The sequence below is a fragment of the Bactrocera tryoni genome, chromosome 2 (genome assembly GCF_016617805.1).
Source record: "Bactrocera tryoni isolate S06 chromosome 2, CSIRO_BtryS06_freeze2, whole genome shotgun sequence".
NCBI lineage: Eukaryota > Metazoa > Arthropoda > Insecta > Diptera > Tephritidae > Bactrocera > Bactrocera tryoni.
This window is the reverse complement of record NC_052500.1, coordinates 26,835,121-26,850,533: the sequence shown is the minus strand read 5'-3', so window position 1 is coordinate 26,850,533 and position 15,413 is coordinate 26,835,121. Positions and strand designations below refer to the sequence as shown.

General features: G+C 33.7%; 4 protein-coding genes across 5 annotated transcripts; 3 read left to right on the top strand and 1 right to left on the bottom strand.

Annotated features, from left to right (window-relative positions):
• The first annotated feature begins 2,208 nt into the window (after nt 1-2,208).
• On the top strand, nt 2,209-6,368 carry LOC120769363 (acetylcholine receptor subunit alpha-like 1). Its single transcript, XM_040096325.1, has 5 exons — nt 2,209-2,364; nt 2,465-2,643; nt 3,952-4,050; nt 5,226-5,784; nt 5,853-6,368. The coding sequence occupies exons 1-5, from the start codon at nt 2,277-2,279 to the stop codon at nt 6,206-6,208; spliced, it is 1,281 nt and encodes a 426-aa protein (XP_039952259.1). The 5' UTR covers nt 2,209-2,276; the 3' UTR covers nt 6,209-6,368.
• A 628-nt stretch (nt 6,369-6,996) lies between these two features.
• On the top strand, nt 6,997-7,548 carry LOC120767556 (COX assembly mitochondrial protein homolog). The gene is made up of 2 exons (XM_040093687.1): nt 6,997-7,122; nt 7,180-7,548. The coding sequence occupies exons 1-2, from the start codon at nt 7,065-7,067 to the stop codon at nt 7,482-7,484; spliced, it is 363 nt and encodes a 120-aa protein (XP_039949621.1). The 5' UTR covers nt 6,997-7,064; the 3' UTR covers nt 7,485-7,548.
• LOC120767555 (tRNA-splicing endonuclease subunit Sen2) lies at nt 7,480-8,417 on the bottom strand. The gene is made up of 2 exons (XM_040093686.1): nt 7,828-8,417; nt 7,480-7,770 (listed from the first exon to the last, which is right to left on the bottom strand). Exons 1-2 carry the CDS (start codon nt 8,270-8,272, stop codon nt 7,496-7,498), a joined length of 720 nt encoding a protein of 239 aa, XP_039949620.1. The 5' UTR covers nt 8,273-8,417; the 3' UTR covers nt 7,480-7,495.
• Nucleotides 8,418-8,743: 326 nt separating this feature from the next.
• Nucleotides 8,744-15,057, top strand: LOC120767554 (V-type proton ATPase subunit H). Of its 2 annotated transcripts, XM_040093684.1 has the most exons (8): nt 8,744-8,932; nt 9,023-9,501; nt 11,470-11,703; nt 13,586-13,720; nt 13,785-13,910; nt 13,977-14,413; nt 14,475-14,588; nt 14,835-15,057. In XM_040093684.1, exons 1-8 carry the CDS (start codon nt 8,887-8,889, stop codon nt 14,917-14,919), a joined length of 1,656 nt encoding a protein of 551 aa, XP_039949618.1. In that variant the 5' UTR covers nt 8,744-8,886; the 3' UTR covers nt 14,920-15,057. The 2 variants fall into 2 exon arrangements, with proteins under 2 accessions (XP_039949618.1, XP_039949619.1); XM_040093685.1 differs by lacking the exon at nt 11,470-11,703 and having other exon boundaries at nt 8,745-8,932.
• Nucleotides 15,058-15,413: the final 356 nt, after the last annotated feature.

The window sequence follows — 15,413 nt, the reverse complement described above, 5'->3', positions numbered from 1 at the left end:
TTATCGGGACTAGTCGAGAAAGCACGCGTTTCATATCCAAAATACCCACCAAAATCATTCGAACGGACTCGCGAGAGATATCGAGCTCTATTTTCATCTCTCTAACACTTATCTGACGATTTTCAAGCACCATATCAATCACTTTTTTAATATTTTCATCAGTTGGAGAGTTCAAAGGTCGTCCAGAACGAGGCAAGTCTTCAACGATCCCTCGACCGTCTATAAATTACAATTCCGGGCACTTTTTTATTACAATGTGAAGATCTTTTTATATGGAACCAACTGATCCCTTTTGCTTGAGCATGTTCTATGAAGCGACTAATTGCACCCTCTTATCATTTTTCTTTGTGTAGTTTGGTTTGACAAAGGCTTCATAATGGTGCTACATCCGTAACAATTCTAAACTAGTAATGAACTTTCCTGCAGGGTGCATATTGTTTTCGATCTTCATTTCTATATACAATTAAAGTATTAAAATCTTGTGCATGTATTTTGTTGCTTTATTTGTATAAATTCACTTAAAAATATTAAGGGTGTAACAAAAGAACTGATTTCCATAATAAATTAAATTTATTTTTAGACAAATTTTAAATTTTCTCTACATTAGAAGTTAGAAAAATAATTATGTTTAAATTTTTTAATTTTTTTCTGAGATCTTTTAAAAATCTGTTTGAAAATCAATATAAAAACCTATACTAAGACTTGAGATCGACATTATCATAGTTTCTAGAGACTCATAGTTTTATTCAAAAACAATTGAAGACTTATGTCGAATAGCAAAAAAAAAGTAGATCAAAAAACTTCCGGTAACTCTATAAAATATATGGCTTAAAAAAGTTTTTATAAAGGGTAATCCATTTCGAAGTTATCTAAGTACATTTTAAAGTAAAAAAAAACACGGAAACTTCAAACTTATTGGCGAATGCTTACTATCATTCGAAAAAACATTCTTCGGCATTTATTTTTTAAGGATTATCTCTTTTAAATGTTGGCCGCGGCTACGTCTCAGATGGTCCATCGGTTGAGTCCAATTTTCGACGACTCGTTTGAGTATTTCGATGGTTAACTGGCGAATGACATGCGTGATGTTTTGATTCAAATCTTGAATCGAAGCGGTATTGTCCTCATAGATTTTAGTCTTTACACACGTTCTTGGTGGTTAATCAGCCGGCCCAAATGGTGAAATTATCTGCTCACCGAAGTTTTCTCTCAATAAATACATTAATAGATGCGATGTCTGGGAAGTGGCGCCGTCTTGTTGAGACCAAATGTCGCCGAGATCACGTCGCCATTGACGGTTACGTTCTCACTGGTATCATTATTTAAGAAATATGGATCAATGATTCAACTGGTACACAAATTTCACAAACCGTTGTTTTTTCTGAATGAAATGGCCGCTCTGGAGTCTCTTCAGGTTGCTCTTCGTCCCAAATGCGGCAATTTCATTTGTTTACATACCCATTGAGCCAGAAATGGACCTCACCGCTGAACAAAATTTGGCTCGAAAACGTCGGATCTCATTGAAACTTTTCAAAAGTCCATAGAACGAAACGATGTCGATTGGGATAGTCGAGCGATCGAGGGAAAAAAGTACCTCTATTTGGATCAACCGTTACTTAAGTTCCATTTAAGTGTTAAAAGTGGTTCTGGAAATTCTTAGTACCATTTTGATGACCCACAAGTTGTTGAAAGAACTCTCTGGATGCGAAAGTGGCAGTTTTCACTTAACAACAACACCAATATTGATCAGCAAATAGCAAAGCTATAGCTACTTTAGCTTAGAAATATTATTTGCGTAAGTAGAATGATGAACAGAACCTCTAGACTGTGTATCAGTGATAGGCAAAGGGTTGTGGGAGAGATCAAGAAGTAAGGACCACGTATATTTTTTCAAAATTTGAAGTTAACGATATTTGTAATGGTTAAGAACATATATCGAACACTTCTGGTCTGAATGTAAAAAATTCCACTAAACTTTATATTAATATTCTTATTTTTATTGTAGACTAAACAACTTAAGCCGCCAATATTACACCACACACATATGCACTTCAAGCTATTAAGAGACTATAGTAATTCTTCGTCGTTCCATCTCGCTTTAAATTTAGCATCAATTTAACTTTACTTGAGTAAATTAAATCACAAACAAATTATGCAGCGCGTTAAGCGTACAACTAAGAGATGAGCACAAGCCCGCCGGCTGACCTGGAAGATCAGTTGATTTTGAAGTGCAGACGAGTAAGTGACTTTTCCAATTGCGGCGTCTCAGCGGCACTATGAAGTGTCTGAAATTCGCATCGTGGTCTGCTTTAAGCAGCTTTTATTTACTTCTATTTTCAATTGTAATCACAACAGAATCAAAATGTTAGTAAATTATTGAAAATATCGTTAGTGTGAAAAAATATATATTTAATTTTGGTGCATTTATTAATGGAAATATTGTTTGCAATTTCATGTTTGTCAGTTTACTCCGCATCCGTGGCACGTCAGTCGCTCATCACTGATTTGTTCGTTAATTACAATGCACTCGTTAAGCCCACCGGCGAGGGTCAACGCATTGATGTGCATACAAACTTAGTGTTAGAACATTTTGACTTTCGAGAGTCGGATGGATCAGTACATTTTGTGGGACTTTTGAATGTGGTAAGGGTGTAATTGAAATAATATTAAGATATTTACATATACATACATATATACTACGAATATGTATGAGGCGAAGGAAAAAGTGCTCTTGTCAACTTGATCAAATTGATCGAATTAGTCTAGAAACGACTGTTTGATGCACCGTACTCTCGTGATAGGTCCGGTGAGTCTTCTTTTTGTTTACAAACTTGAAGAAATTATTCGCCAGATGAAAATTTAAGTCGAAAGAGGAGGTTACCTCCAACACCGAGCCCGAGCCCTACTTTACATACCTCCAGGATACGTGATTTTCAGACGGGAAAAGAAGTTGGAGCTTTTTTGTTTTTTTTTCGTAGTTATTGTCGCAAATTTCAATAGACTCTGTGTCTCACTAACCATACCGATTCCAATGTCTCATCGTTTCACACATGACTTTTCATTTTTTGCACTCAGTTAGAATCGTTTCATCGTGTTTTGATTCTCCTTGCCATGCTCCTATCCAGATTGTCGTATATACAATGCTTGGACTTTCCAATGTTGATCACGATTTCGTGTGACAGCCGTACACTACTCTTGGCAATCTCCGGGTCCGGGCAACCAGTAAAAGTGAAGTCGCTTATGATAGTTAAGGCGACACTCTCCAGTACTATCCTGCTTCACTTCTGGCTGATATGGCAAACGTGATTAACTCCTTCATTGCAGATTGGCTGTCCACGTAAATGTTAACTCTGGAGTTGACTTCTGATGGATTAGAGGTTAGCTTCGCGAGTTTCCCAATAGCAATGAGCTCAGATTGAAATATATTGCAGTAATCAGGCCGCTTAAAAGACGATCTTATGCCTAACTCTGAACAATATAGCACCGCAACCTCTGTTGCTAACAAGCCTATATACTGATATTATCGAAATCGTCGATATCGGACTATTATAGCATATATCTGTTACACAAACCGAACGATCAAAACCGTGATCTTGTATGGAAAACTTTTTTATAAAACGAGATATCTTCACGGAATTTGACACGGACTATTATTCAAGACAGCGGTACAATCTCGAAAAAAAGATGTTCACATCGGAGCACTATAGCATATAGCTACCATACAATCAAAACTGACCAATCAAAATCAAGTTCTTGTATTGAATCTTTTGTATTTTTGAAGGGTATTATAGTTTGGGTGTAACCGAAGTAAACGTTTTTTCCTGTTTGAGCATTTTAGCATGTTATTTGATGGACTGAACAAAATTTTATTTTTTTTTTTGATACAAAAAATTTTATTTAAATTTACATAGTTTTTGTGAAGTTATTATAATTTATTTTTATTATTTTTAGCTTTGGCAAGATCCCAAATTGGGTTGGAACCCGCGCGATTACAATAATCTAACACGAATACCAGTGCGTCAAAAATTGATTTGGGTGCCAGACTTAGAGGTTTGTTTGCTCTAATATAAATAATATATGCATGTAATAATAATACAAATACAATACATCCCAAAATTAACGCAAGATTTGAGTTTGCCGCTATTTATGTAGAAAAGTGTTGACAATCATAAAAGAAAAAGAAATGGACAGCTGACAGTTTAGGCTTAGTGAAAATGGATAGACCATAGAAAAATGGGTCTTCATTGTGGAACAAAATATCAAAAATAATGAAAGGTTGGCGACCCAAGTTTTTCCAAAAACTACCCTAAGCGAAGAAGTACATTTTGACTTTGATGGATTTTTTAACGGACTTGTCGTTTTTTCTTTTCGCTCTTTGGCGCCTATTGGAGATTCCAAGTGTAGCCAAGTCCTTCTCCACTTGGTCTTTCCAACGGAGTGGAGTTCTTCCTCTTCCTACACCATATTACAGGACGGGTATAATGAGTGACTTGTAGAGTTTGATCTTTGTTCATCGAGAGAGGACTTTACTTTCATTTGGATATCGATGCTGACGTTTCTGTTGGTGCCAAGATAGACGAAATTATGCACGACTTCGAAGTTATGACTGTCAACAGTCACATAGAAGCCAAGTCGCGAGTGCGACGACTGTTTGTTTGATGACAGGAGTCATTTCGTCTTGCTCTCGTTCACTACCAGACCCAGACCCATATTTTTTTTTTAAATGAGGATGGTTGAGCCGTGACTGGTGCTTCATATAGATTTCGACAAACGAGTGTCTACGTGTATGGAAAGCCGTGAAGGCCATTTGCCTAATGTTTTACTCCATAAATCACCCCATCATTTGTACTTTGTGATTCAAAAAAAAAAATACAATCGAAAGACGAAAAATTGTGTTTTTTCTTTAATTTCAATCTTGTGTTAATTTTGGGTCACCCTGTACATATATACATACACATGTACATATATTGTATGTATATACACCGTTCCACTTATTTGTTGCGATTACCATCATAAGCGAGAAACCCAATTTAAAGTTGAGAAAAATTCCTTAGTTATCACAAGGGCACCAATGGCTCGTGCCTGGTCTCCATTGGTGCGCTGCAAATGAGTAGTTCATGTATACTTATATAATTCCATATGTACACAAATACATAGGTATACATATTCACATATTAACATATTTCAAATTTATGTTTGTATATATATTTGCGAAAAATTATTAGGTTTACAACAATGCGCCCGATAAGTTTCTACGAATGCACCATCACGGCACCGTCATATTGGAACACACTGGCATGGTACTCTGGAGCGATAACGTTGATATGAATGTGTTTTGCACCACAAACATGAATAATTGGCCACATGATAAACATGAGTGTAAACTGAATCTCGGTTCGTGGACTTATGATGGTTTCGAATTGGACTTTAAGAATTACACGAACCCCAATGACAGCATGAGTTTTGAGGATAAGTATATGGCGAGTATGAAATATAAGGTGACTGATTTCAGTGTGGTACGTGTAGCCACTGTCTACTCGTGTTGTGCCGAGCCATATATCGTTATGGAGTATCATCTAAGTTTTGAGCGACGCTGTGCCTTTGTTACCGTATTTCGCGCGCTGGGTTCAACGGTTATATTACTATCAATGCTTACACTATGTTTTGAGACAAGTCATCATTCGAAAATATGTCTCAATGGTTTGAATTTGATCATTATAACCTTCGTTTTGCTATATTTTGCTCAAAATGTGGGTAAATTCGCGCGTACTACACCTTACGTTGGTGAGTTAGTGTGGTGAAATTCATGAATTTAAAAATTATAAGCGGTTAATGCATTTGTTTATTTGCAGCAAAATTCTTCAGCTGCAGCTACATTTTGGTTACATTCCAACAGCTACTGACCGTATTTTCAATATTCGCCACACATGCTTCGTATCGCGGCAAACTACATCCCGCTATATCTAACTTGCTCCGGCACTCATTTGTTTCTTATATCACACCAAAGCGGAAAATGCGTCTTGCTCAGCCTGAAACTTGCGACGTGAACGCTCAATTTGAGGATGTGACATTGCAGGAGTTTAGTAATTTGATATCTGCCGACGAAACACCTTATGAATGGATGCAGTTGGCGAGCTTTATGGAGAGTTTTACAGTTATTATATTTAGCATTGCATATCTAATTTTAGCTACTGTATGTTTCGTTTAAACAATGTCAATCTAGGTATTATTACATACATACATATGTATACATAAATTCAAATCATTAACTTGAGGACAAATATGATATATGTACATATGTACGTGTTAATTACGTTCCGGTTAAATAAAAAACGTTGAAATATGATATAAGTTAGGCTTTAACACAAGTCCTGGAAATAGTTGTATACAATATATATACATATGTACATCGGCGATAATACACTGCACTTCCGCTTCGCTTTTGTGCGACAAAGTTAATGTTTTCTGGCGTGACCTATTCTGAATAGGAAAATTCGAATTAAATATAATATGTAAATTTTTTTCTTTGGATTTGCGATATCTAGAACTGACTGTGGCGGAAACAAGTCTCCGTAGTCGACTTACGGTTAATCTTAAAATTTCTACACAAGTTGGGTCAGCTTATACATATGTATGTGCGCTATTTAAGAGCTAATGCTGCTTTTTGTCTTATTGTAACTTACTCCAGATGTAATTAAGAACGGCCAGTGCAAAACTTAAAGCACGTTGTGCTAATGGATGTCACTTCACCACCGGATGGTGATCAGAGGAAATGGGTTTCACGCCAGTTGGCCAAAATATTGTCAATTATTTGTGAATGTTTTCTGCCACTACACAACAACAAAAGGTAATTAATTGATTACTGCAATTTGACACATGTGTACGTGCATAAATAGAAATTCTGCATCTACAGAATTATACAGTTACATCAAAAATTCCTCAAGCAAACAAATAAAAATTCGAGATGGTAATACTATATAACATATGTACGTCAGCTGTTCAGCCTTTCTGTTATGTGTGCGAGCTTGTATTGAGATTGTGAAGTAAATTTAAAGAAAAGAAATATGAGTCTACAAACGGAGGAGAAAATTGCTTTTAATCCAAATAATCCACATGATTTGGGTATTTCTTATCATTAAAAATTTTGTAAGCTTAATTTTGCAATTCACATTTTTCAAGGCGATCCTAACGACACCTCCTTGAGGAAAGTAGAAAAGGAAGTGCTTATTCCCAGGATTATGCGAGACCGTGCGAAACAAATTCACTGCAGTAAAGAAGTACAAGAATTTGAAACATGTTGTAAGGCAAACAGCATATTAATGGTTGTAACATGCCGAAATGAAAATTCCGCCTTGAAGTCATGCCTAACCAAATGGTATAAAAATGATGAATTTAGAGAAGAATGCACTAAAATTTATCTGGAAGAGCGTTCAGATTACCGTCGTACTGGCATTCCAAAAAAACATCGTGTGCAAAAAATGTAATTTTCATCGTTCTATTTTGTTATCTTTTGACTTTGTACAAATGAAGTGCTGTTAAATCGTCTAATTATTGTTTCTGAAATTTTAAGTGCAGCAAGGTCGGAAATAGTATTATAAGTTAAATCATTTGGTTTCGACACTTCCAGCAACAAGACATCCTTATCTGAGGTTTCGGCAATGCGCTGAAGTCCTTTTAGGTCTTTGATTGAGATATCTTTTGTATCAGATTTAGTATGCACAAAAATAATGAAGCTAGCATGGTTGTAACGCGGACCTCTTTTATAAATCACTACAAAAGATAAAAATAAGTATAGATTGAATAAAAGTTATAAGCTTATTTACTCACAAAAGTTGCCGCCGAATTTAATACCACTTTTAATAACCCATCCTTTTGACTTAAGATATAGATAAGAACCAAAACATTCTAGAAAATGCGAATTAACATTTCTAGCAGCTTCCAAAAATTCTCTATATTGCATTTCGTTACATTGGATATCGTGTATACGTAAGATACCAAGAAAATATGCCAGAAATGCAGACTCTTCCAATTCCAGTGACAGGCTCTCGGTATCATCGATGGTGTCAGTTGTTACTAATTTCGGTGCTCCTCTGGATTTACTGCCTTTACCAAAAAATCCATTTTCGTATATTTTTCTAATATCTTCGGCACCGCACACTTCTACCGAAATACCGGTGAATACTCCAATTACCGAAGAGCCGTCCGGAAGAGGTGGTGGCAATGAGCTTTTATTGCCACCTTTCTTTTGTTTAATTATTGGAGTAAATAACATTATCAATATAGACAATAACAATTTAACGAAATGGAATGCGTTGGTTAAAAAGGCATCTTCGACTTTATAATCACATAATTTGTTATTGTTTATGCATTATTACTTTTTTTTTTGATTTTAAATAAGTTGATAATCAGCTGAATGTCAAAATTTTGTAGCAGGTGAAGTAAATTTGAAAGGTTAGGGATCACAGAGTGTTCTAGTAGTAATCAAAAATAAGGAATAAAACCTTAAAAAACTGCTATTTATATATTTTTCTTTATTAACTGCTGCACATGGTTTCTTTAATGAAATTAATTATAATGCGGATACAATATAGTTTGCCCCATAACTATTTTCTCTGCAAATTAAAATAAAAATACACCACTTTACTAAAATTCGATATTTGAGGAATAGTTGAGCACTTCAATAACAAAAGTCAGCTGTCATTGTTCCATCACACTACTAATTTGTTACAACTCTGTTTTCTGGGTCTTGTGACTTTTGTCAGCTGAATTGGTTCATCGCAATAGCGAAAAGTGCGAATTAAGTGAAATTTTGGGCAAAAAGATTGTGAAAATTCATTTAATATTGCAATATAAGTGCTCGATTTAATTTTATAAAGTTAGCAAAAAATGGCAGACGTCAAAGAATTAATAAATTTGCCCGATGACAACATCGGTAAGTTTGCAAAAGAAAAAAATCTAACCACAAGACCAATGTATAAAATTGCTCAGATTGTGCCATATTTTAATTAAAATATATTTACAGATATGATTGCTGCCACTTCGGTGCTGCAGCAACAAGCAGCTGACATACGTACCAAGACCATTAATTGGGCATCCTATATGCAGTCGCAGATGATATCGCAAGAAGACTATAATGCAATCAGTGCACTAGACACTGCCAAGGCGGCCTATCTGCAGAAGAACTCTACTCAAGCAGTGAAAACCTTGTTAAATTTGCTAGCCCATGTCTCAAAAGATCAGACAATACAGTACATACTTGTGCTCATCGATGATCTGTTGCAAGAAGAACGTTCACGTGTTGACTTCTTCCATGACTACGCTAAGCAACATAAAGAGTGTGTGTGGGGACCTTTTCTCAACTTATTAAACCGTCAAGATGGTTTCATTGTTAACATGTCATCGAGAATTCTAGCTAAATTAGCTTGTTGGGGTCGCGAACTTATGCCCAAATCAGACCTTAACTTCTATTTGCAATTTTTGAAGGATCAGCTGACCGTGAACGTAAGTAATCTGTGTATGTGCAAACATGTGTATGTATATATGTATACAATACATCATAGAGTTATAGGCCCTAAGCCACTTCATGCTATTATGTATCTTTAAGTATTGTAAAATTTTATTGAATACATTTATTTACATAGTTATTTCATTTACAATCATTGGTCGCGGCATGCATGTTTTTATGTTAAATAGTTTGCATGCATAGTGAAATGTTATAAGGTAGATCTTTGCGAGTAAATTTACCATCGTTATGTTGATCTTTTTATAAAAATATATTGTCGGCTTGCTTTTTTAGACAACTAAACATCATTTATTGAATGTGAAAAAATAGTTAATTACAAATATTTAGAAAAATCGGTGTCTCTGCTGGTTGTTATATCTATGAAACTATTAAAAAACAAGTGATTTAATAATTTAAATTGTGCCTGCAAATTGACTGGTGGAAACATATTGGAATGAGCTGTACATGGATGAGTTGTGCTTTCATAATAAATTATATATTATTTCTCCTGGTATGATTAAAGTTCAGTATTTTGGCGGATATTGAATGGTAGTCATATAAAAAATTAATTTAATCAAAACTTAATATCAACGATATGGTAGTCTCTATCAGTTTATGTGTGAGAATTAACTTGGGGAAAAAAGGGGTCATCTTCAAATAATTTTCTTTTTAATATATTTATTTTTTAAAGTATAAGCATCTTAGCATGCCTCAAAGATAATAACATAATATTTAATTTAATTAACGCAAATAATTTGCTTAACTATTAACTGCAAGTTCTTTGCTGCTGAAAAATTAAAGTAATGTCAGAAATATTAAAATACATACATATGTATATTCTTGGTGCCCACAACATAGATACTTATAATAAAGTCGGCTATGCTGTTTGTTCAGATACTCTATAAAATCCACATATAAACGATCTGTCGGTCTGTCGGTCTGTCCGTCTGATCATCTTTCTGTATATACGCGAACAAGTCCCTAATTTTATGAGATATCGATATACAATTTTGAACACGTCCTTTTGTCTCTAATAAGCTGCCGATATCGGGCCATTATAGCATCTAGCTGTAATACAAGTTAAGTGATTAATATCCCGTCCTTGTATGGAAATTTTTTTTTATTTGACGGGTTTTATCACCAAGTTTGTCATAGACTATTGACAAAGCGTACGCTACAATTCTTGTACATACATACATTTCTCAGATCGGACCACTACAGCATAGCATAATACAATCGAAGCCAATGGTTTTTCTTTTTTTTGTATAAAAAATTTGCAATTGACATGAGGTTCAGTTTTTTTATCAATAATAGATTTTTTCACACTTTAACAACACAAAACAATTCACAGAAAACACATAAAGGCATATGTATGTACATATATGTTTGTCAGTAAATAGGTACAGGTACACTGGTTTTCCGATAAATTAGCATGTTTTATATTATTTTCATAATTGGATATAAATACACAATTGTAATTTTTATTTAATTTGGGAATGTTTATGTTCGTTTACTAACAATTTGTTGAGTGCTAAGTTGAGACAACAAAAAAATTATTAAAACTGAAATAGTCATTAAAAACCATTTAAACATTATCGAGGCCATTCAAAAAATAAAAGCACTATCAAATATTTGCACCACTAATATGACGAGCCTAGCTTTGAGGCTTGGAAAATGTCACATCTATACCACCACACGTTCCACCAACCACAATATCGCCATGGAGGTCACTTCGTTGTTAATAACATTATGTTTTAAATGTAAATACAATTTCAATTTCTAATGTGAATTTTTATTCAAATTACAAACATAAATATGTGTATCAATTACACTGTTTACACCACCACATACTACCGTCATTGATACTACCGAACAACAACAAAACTGAGTGCACTAATCACATTGATATAACCAAACAAACGAATTGGCACATACAATGTACTCGACACGCCATACGCAATCCTTAGGCCAAGGCATATATAAAAGAGCAGGCCACACTAGCTAGACGTGTGCAGACAATTGTGGTACATCAGCACGGACATGGGCATGGTAAAGACCAGCAATCTTCTAAGAATAATAATCATTACAGTCCGAATGTGGCGCAACAACAACAATCACAGCAACAAATCACAGGCGAGAGATACCGTGAGATGACTGTGGAGCAACAAAATGCTCTCGTCGATGGCAGGGTACCCATTCCGGTAGAGTGAACTCTCTCTCTATTAAAAATTTCACCCGCAAAATAAAAAAAATGCATTATCTATTATATTTAGGCATTTAGTAATTGTGATAATTGAAATATCACTTGCATATTCTTTTCTGAGTGTTTTGGCAAACAAATTTAATAAGAAGCTAGTCGTTGATTCACTGCTATCTTCCAATCTTTAAATGTTGTGCTCAATAAATAATATATTTTCTCATAATTTGACTAAAGCCAATAGTGTATAGCGCTAGTTTTGTGCAAAAATAATTAACTTATGTATTTTTTATGTAGTAAAATAATGTAGTTTAAAAATGTGAATTTTAGCCGCTTATATTGATTGTAAAAATAATATGCTAACAACACTAATATCTCTGTGAAATTTTGAGTAAAGATTTTTAGCTTTATGCTATGTTCTAGTATGTTTATATGTATGTATTTTTATAGAGCTAAATGTAAAGGTTATTTTTATTGAAGTTTTCATGTGCTAAGTTTATGTATGCTAGTTGACCAATCTATGAGTCTGAGTTGCGATCTTTAGCATATTTCTAAATTTTTGTATAGTGGATATATTTTCTAGTTTAAGATTAGGTAACTTACAAAATATTTTCTAAGTTTTCTATAAAAGCTTTAATTTAAAAATATTTTAAAGTTCAAAGTTTACAAATAAGTATAAGATTTATATTCGTAAAAACTTACTACGAGTGGTGGCTTCAAAAAGCTATTAAAATACAGTTCAACTTCCATAACTAGAACTTCTATAACTCGAAGTTCTCTAGTATTCGAATTCGTATTGGCAATAGAAGTCAAATTTCTTACAAATTCCATAACATAACTCGAAGTTTTTTTGTAGATTATGGTGATTCGAGTTAGAATAGTTTAACTTTACTTCCTAAATACCTGAAAAATATAATATTACAGGTAAAAATTTTGAAAAGTGCTCTTATTTCTTATATTATAAAATATTTAAAGAAAAATGTAATATTTTTTCAATCTATCTATATCTTTCTTAAGTTACACATTACACCACGAACAGTTTGCCACGAATTTTATATCGCCCAGAAAAAGTAGAACGTCGGAGATCCTATGAAATATACATATACATATGTAAATGTTAGTGATCAGCATGGCGAGTTGAGTCGACTTATTTTTTATAAAAAAAAATTAAAAAAAAAAAAATGGATATGGCTAAATCGTCTTTTAATAATTTAAGCCATGTCCATTTGTCTGTCTGTCTGTATATACGCGACCTAGTCCCTCCATTTTTAAGATGTCGATCAGAAATTTTTATATTTTAGAAAAATTTGTTTAGTTTGGATCGCTATAGCAAAACTTTTCATTTGATAAAGATATTGAAGCTTCGGCTGAGTCGATGTTAACGTTTTTTTTCGTGTTTTAATTTACATAATTTATATAATACCGTATTTTTAATTTATTTTCAACTAGTTAATGCAAGTGATATACACAAATATGTTTTATCCCCAATATTTTTGGGACTTTCTAAAACACACCGTTTTACATTATCTATAGTATTTAATACTTTTTTGAATTTTTAAAACTTCCTTTCAATATATAACCTCTGGTTTGAAAAATCGCTGTGGTAAATGTAATGATGTTTATAGTTTTATTTTTTGGTAAGATATTCCTTAAAAAAATGTATTGCACACAAAAAGCTGTTTGCACCTAGTTTCTTAGCTTAGATTTTATTACTATTCGGTAGTCTTCTAGAAAATGTTATATTAGTAGAATTAGTTTCAAGTAAATTTTATAGAAACTCACAGAAGTTAACTAATCAAACTAATTAATTTATTGCACTAATGCTAATGCTCATAAGTTGTTAAGTAATCTTGTATATCTTTTTATCCAACGGATTTTCTGTATAGGCCAATGAGTATATCCAATCTGTTGCTCGCTGTCTTCAAATGATGCTTCGTATTGATGAGTATCGCTTCGCTTTCGTTTCGGTTGATGGCATTAGCACATTGATCAGCATTCTATCGTCTCGCGTTAACTTCCAGGTAACTTATTATCAAAAAAAATTATGTCATAAATAATAGAAAAACGTTTCTACTTTCATTTAAGGTGCAATACCAATTGGTGTTCTGCTTATGGGTGCTCACTTTCAACCCACTTTTGGCCACAAAAATGAACAAGTTCAGTGTTATACCAATTTTGGCAGATATCCTCAGTGATAGTGCAAAGGAAAAGGTATATTTGTAATTATCATCAAATATTCAACTTTTGTTTAATGTAATTTTTAATTTTTTATTGTAGGTAACTCGCATTATTCTCGCCGTATTCCGCAATTTGATTGAGAAGCCCACAGATCCACAAGTGGCGAAGGAGCATTGCATTGCTATGGTTCAGTGCAAGGTTCTGAAACAGTTGTCCATTTTGGAGCAACGTCGCTTCGATGATGAGGACATCTCTGCTGATGTGGAATTCCTCACCGAGAAGCTACAGAACTCTGTACAGGATTTGAGCTCCTTCGATGAATATGCCACTGAATTACGTAGCGCACGTCTCGAATGGTCGCCAGTACATAAATCGGCTAAGTTTTGGCGTGAAAATGCTCATCGTTTGAATGAGAAGAATTACGAGCTTTTGCGTATATTGGTGCATTTATTAGAAACATCAAAGGATCATATTATTTTGTCTGTAGCTTGTTTCGATATCGGTGAATACGTGCGCCATTATCCCCGAGGCAAACAGTAAGTTCGCGAACTTGTATAGCAATTGTAGCTTAATAATCGTATTTCCTTTTAATTACAGTGTTTTAGAGCAATTGGGCGGTAAACAAATTGTTATGCAGCTGCTGGCTCACGACGATCCAAATGTGCGTTATGAGGCTCTCTTAGCGGTACAAAAATTGATGGTGCACAATTGGTAAGTTTAATTAGAGAATTACATATAATCGAAATTTGTATTTTCTATCATCCATTAATTTTAAATTTATATGTAATCATTTTAAAGAAATCATTTTAAAAACGCCATCGAAACCATTTAACCAATCAAAATAATTCAGCAATGAAGGTGTCAAGCACATTTTTTCATTCGTACTGTAAAATTATGTTTATTGAATCATGAATTTATTTGTATTAAAATTATCATTCAATAAATCAATTTCCATAGGGAATACCTGGGCAAGCAATTGGAAAAGGAAAACGAGAATCAACCTCAGAAAGGCGGTTCAGCGCCAATCAGCGGTAAAGCCTAAATAAATAAAATAATATGCGTTTGCTTGTCAAAAGTATGCAATCGACTAGTGTAGTCGATAAAGTAAATGTTAAATGTACTAAATCCCTTATAAAACAATAAAACGAAAACAGAATGATTTCTTGTTATTCACAATAAATATTAAAGCTTATGAAATTAAAGTATAAAAGCAACAGCAAAAATTGCACATGTAAAATATTGCAACTTAAAGTGCAACATTGTATTATACATTTAGTTTTGTTCATCATTCCATTTTATTTTGCCTACTATTCTGTACATGTTTTTTTTTTTGTTATTGTTGAAATGCCTTGGTCTTAGATCTATTATTTATAAAGCTTGTCAAATTCGTGCGTACATAATATTCTAAATATTGTTTATATGTTGTTACAGAAGTATTGAATTAGTATTTTTTGTGATTTATGCAAATTTTACGATCACTTTAATTGCTTCGTTGCTAATATCTGCGTATATACGAAGAAGTTTCAATAAATATTT